General features: G+C 38.1%; 1 protein-coding gene across 3 annotated transcripts in view; it reads right to left on the reverse strand.

The window, feature by feature from the left end:
- The window catches only part of FSTL5 (follistatin like 5), a 310,918-nt gene that overhangs the window by 137,463 nt on the left and 168,411 nt on the right, over positions 1 to 5,044 (reverse strand). For all 3 annotated transcript variants that reach the window (XM_009639992.2, XM_009639990.2, XM_009639989.2), the window contains exon 5: positions 3,879 to 3,999. In XM_009639992.2, the coding sequence (XP_009638287.1) occupies positions 3,879 to 3,999 (121 nt within the window). The remainder of the gene's footprint in view (positions 1 to 3,878; positions 4,000 to 5,044) is intronic.

Here is a 5,044-nt window from a genome sequence, read left to right on the forward strand (position 1 = left end):
GTGTTATGGGAAACAGTGTCAAAAGCCTTGCTGAAGTCAAGGTAGACAACATCCACCGCTCTCCCTTTGTCTACCCAGCCGGTCATGCCATCATAGAAGGCTATCAGATTGGTCAGGCATGATTTCCCCTTGGTAAATCCGTGCTGGGTACTCCTGATGATCTTTTTTTCATCCACTTGCTTGGAGAGGACACTCAGAATGAGTTGTTCCATCACCTTTCCAGGGACAGAGGTGAGACTAACCGGCCTGTAGTTCCCTGGGTCCTCCTTCTTGCCCTTTTTGAAGACTGGAGTGACATTGGCTATCTTCCAGTCTTCAGGCACCTCTCCTGTTCTCCACGACCTTTCATAGATGATGGAGAGTGGCTCAGCAATGTCATCTGCCAGTTCCTTCAGCACTTGCAGGTGCGTTCCATCGGGGCCCATGGACCTGTGGGTGTCCAGCTTCCTTAAAAGATCCCTAACCTGATTCACATCGACAGAGGGAAGGTCATCCTTTCTCCAAGCTTGCTTGCTTACCTGCCAGGACTGGGGAGCCTGAGGGCCAGCCTCGACAGTGAAGACTGAAGCAAATAAGTTTAGAATGCAAAACTGAAATTATTAAATACTTAAAGAAAATACTGGGGAAAAAATCAGGTTTATTACTGCTTGGAATATATTTTCAACAGTCTTATTTCACGTTACTGAAGAAAATTAAAATGTTTAATTCTATCGTAGGTTGTTACTTAAATGAGGAGATACCTCTGCATGTAATGGTGTGTGGAAGATGTCACATGAGTGCTTCTTATGTATATTTTCTTACATGGATCTGGTTCCCTGTCTATATTAATTCTCCGTATCCTGGTAAATCCTGACTTGCCATTACCAGTAACAAGTCATAGTCTTTGCCTTAAGCAAAACAACACAGGCCTGTGGACTGGGCCTGTCCCATTTGCTTTGCCTGGGGTTGGTTCAGCTTGTGTGGAGAGCTTGGTTTCAGCTTGGGATCAGCTAAGAGCAGTAGTCGAACAACCAGGTGGCGATCATTTAATTTGTTTTGGTTTTGCTTAGCTTAGTATACTTTTATAGCATTATGTAATTTTTGTTAATGCTATTGACGTAGGTCAGAATGACAGAATTAAAACTCTTTTGAGACCAAATGCAATAGAACTAGAGTTAATCCTCAAATTTATTTCAAGAGCATTTGTTTTGTCTTAATTACAGAGACTAATGGTATGTCACATTCCTTTGGCCTGTTGGGCACACAATATACAACGAACAAGTACCTTTTCTTAGGTTTCATTTTTAAACAATTAAATGAATATGTAGACCATTTGTTAAAAAAACCTACTTAGAAGAATTAATCTCGCTCTAGACATCATCTTCCGAGATACCCCTGTAGTTTTAAATAGGGTCTTCTCACTATTGTATTGCAACAAACCTAACAATTCCTAACTTTATGTGATCTAATGTTTCCATTACCATTCATATTAAGACAATACTTAACATAACATATGGAAATGATCTTCATTATTTAAAAGTCCATTAAAAATATAAACCAAAAAGTTATCCCTATGTCTGGAGTTTTACAACTATGCAAAATAGTCCCTCAGAGGCACATCAAAGTCTTATTTGGAAGAACAATGTTATGCTTCTGTTAATACATGGTTTCAGTGTTTGCAAACAGCATGCTAACACTTTAAACATGTCTTTAACCTTCTTGGATTGCTCTATATCCTACATGCTACCATATATTTCCTCATCTATGCATATACTCAGGATCTACATTTATAACATCTATATAATTGTAGATAATGCATGGGTCCCTTTCTACAGATGCTATGTAATTCTATATGTTTTGGTAAGCCAGACTTGTATGACAACTTTTAATAAAGAAATTAAGGTATTTCCTACTGTTTTGCTGGTAGAGATGAATTAATTTATCTCACTGCCACATCTCGTTCTCTCTCCCCCGCCCCATCTCCCCCCACCCTATTTCTCTGCTGTACTCTCCTTTCACCTCTTTTGCATGAGTTCTGGTCTGACCCTTCACTTATTCAGTTCAGGTCACTCAACTAAGCAGCACTGGAGGTGGGATGTGGACGGTGAATATTTTTGTGCTGGTTTAGTAAGCAACTCAGAGGAGAGACCATAACTGTCAGGGCACTGCAAGAAAGGCAGTCAGACAATGTCGGGAAGCAGGATCAAGTTTTTTTTAGGAGCAGTAAGCCATCTGGTATCACAAAATCACACTTTCTGAAAGACTTTCAGGGAAGTAGCAATAGAATTCAATGGGCAAAACTAGGAAACTGTTGTGGTTTCACCCAGCAGGCAGCTGAACACCACACAGATGTGTGCTCACTCCCCCTCTCCCTCAGTGGAATAAGGGAGAGGAAAAAAAAATATTAAATTTGTGGGTCGAGATAAAGACAGTTTAATAAAACAGAAAAGGAAGGGAAAATAGTAATAATTATAAAAAAAATATACAAAACAAGTGATGCACAATGCAATTGCTCACCACCTGCTGACCAACGCCCAACATCCGAGCAGCAGTCACTGCCCCCCACATCCGACTCCCTCCAGTTTATACACTGAGCATGACGCCATGTAGTCTGGCATAGTTGGGGTCAGCTGTCCCGGCTGTGCCCCCTTCCCAGCTTCTTGTGCACCTGGCAGAGCAGGGGAAGCTGAAAAAATCCTTGACTGGTGTAAGCACTGCTCAGCAACAACTAAACCATCGCATGTTATCAAAATTCTTCTCATACTAAATCCAAAACTCAGCACAGTACCAGCTACTAGGAAGAAAATTAAATCTATTCCAGCCAAAACCAGGACAGAAAATTTCAGGCAGCCTTCCCTAATGATTAATTTGAGTTTTATTCTTATTTCTTTCCACACAGTCATTTTTTTTTCCTAATACCCATTCATTATTTCCTAGTTTTAAACTTTATAAGTAGGATTTTTTTTCTTTTTTTTTCATTCAGCATCACCTAAAGTGGCCGAGACCTGTCAGTTGTCCAAAGATAAACTACAAGATGACTACAGCAACAGGCTGTAATGACTCAAAATGAAGGTACGTTAATGGACTAGTCAATGCATAGTGAAACTATAATTATAGGAAGAGCACAAACTTGATCTCCTGTGCTGCCAAGTTGCTGAATGTGGAGCAACAGCTACTGAAACCAAAGTCAGATTTCAAGATTCAGTCTTAGATTTGAGGTAGTAAAGAGAGAAAATCATGAGTTCTGATCTGGATGTAACGAAATAAATGGATGTTTTTCATATGGCATGTAACATACCGTACAAAAGATCTCAACATCATTCTTCTTTCTGCTACTCACTACCAAGCTGGCCCACACCCCAGTGGTTTGGACAAGATGTTTGTACATACTGTACACATTTGTCCCCAGTCACCTTTGGCATTCAGAGAACAAATACCTGGCAAAATTACACCACGAATCTGTATCTCTCTCCAAGTCCCATGAAGACAAAAAGCACATAATGCAAGTAGCACATTTATTGCTGGGTTTGTCAGAAAAGGCTTTATCAGCACTCATAAATACAGGGTGTGAGGAAGCGTCTTAGCCTTTTCGGTTTCATTGATTATGTCTTGACCACACTACTTCCTGCTTGTGCACAACACAGGCTTATCAAAGTATGTTGGCATAAGAAAGATTATCTATGAATTCATTACCCAAATCCCTCAGAAATCTGGACACTAGTGGATCTCATTGATTTCTGCTAAGGAGTTCTCTACTATATCATGACTGTTAAATTATACTCATTGTTTAAGTACAGCATCAGGATGTTTCAAGATTTAAAAACAAAAAAAAGCACAATTTTAGAAAAGCAAAGCAAGAGAAAAGAAGACTGAAAGAATAGGCTAATCTTTGTACTTACGAAAAGCTCTATAGAATTCTTCCAGAGCTAGGTGCTTGTCACTATTATAATCATCGTATTTCAGCAAATCGAACAGAGAGCAGTCAGACAGATCCTTGCCAAGCTCTTCCCGTTTTATTACCTGACAAGAAAATTATAACCATGAAATTACATTTGAGCTCTTAGATTTCTCTGGTATAATTAATTGTTTCTAATAATCATTTAATAGATTATTTTAAGGCTGCTGTGGGGCAATGAACTGCAACTGTGTAAAGTCAGGGATTTCTAGTTACTTTGTAATTATTTATTACAGTTTTAAAAGTTAATGCCTTTAGGACAGTCTTACTGAGATTACACAAGAGTTTTTAGAATATATAGAGAATATATATAATAGGGACAGACAGTAAGCACTATAAAGACATTGTGAATGGTAAAGCTGATTTTACTTTACATGTGTAAGAATAGTGATTAAGAAACATTCAAATATATTTGAGAAGAGTAATTTCCCAAGTACACATGCTGTAATGTCTTTTTCCTCTCAGTCTAATTCCTAACCACAAAAAATAAATTCAGACATTTTTGAAACCAACTAAAATAAACTCCTATTACCCTACTAATTGTATCAACTTCTTACAGGCTTTTGACAAGCCTCTTATCTTCCCAAAGACCTGTTATAAAAGGAGCTGACCTAAAAAGGCTCCTCTTTCTCAATGGGGCATATACACTTTGTAAATAGATCATAAATAATAGGTATTAGGTTTTAACTCCAACTAACTTCTCCCAGAGAAATGTTCTTTAATTTGTGCACCATTTTGCTTTAAAGTGTGTATATGGTGTAGACGTCTACCTCTATTCCATCCAAGGAATTTTTAAGATGCTGATAACCACAGGTATTCAGAATTTGCATTTTACATGGTGCATATATTAAAAACACTATCACATAACTGAAAGAACCAAAGCTAATGCAACTTCCTGTTGTAATGTTGCACAGTCAAAAGTTTTGTATCAGGCGCAGAAAAAAAAAAAATGTATGTAACTATAGTTAATTCCTTTGTAAAATAATTACTCTTCCTACCCCCACCTTTGCCCAAAATAACTGTAAAACTGTTACATTTATATTATCATATGATAGCTTCTCAAAAACACGGGATGCAGAGGCTTTTGTAGTTGCTCTGCAAAGGAATCAG

This window comes from Egretta garzetta, unplaced genomic scaffold (genome assembly GCF_000687185.1).
Source record: "Egretta garzetta isolate BGI_Z169 unplaced genomic scaffold, ASM68718v1 scaffold615, whole genome shotgun sequence".
Classification (NCBI taxonomy): domain Eukaryota; kingdom Metazoa; phylum Chordata; class Aves; order Pelecaniformes; family Ardeidae; genus Egretta; species Egretta garzetta.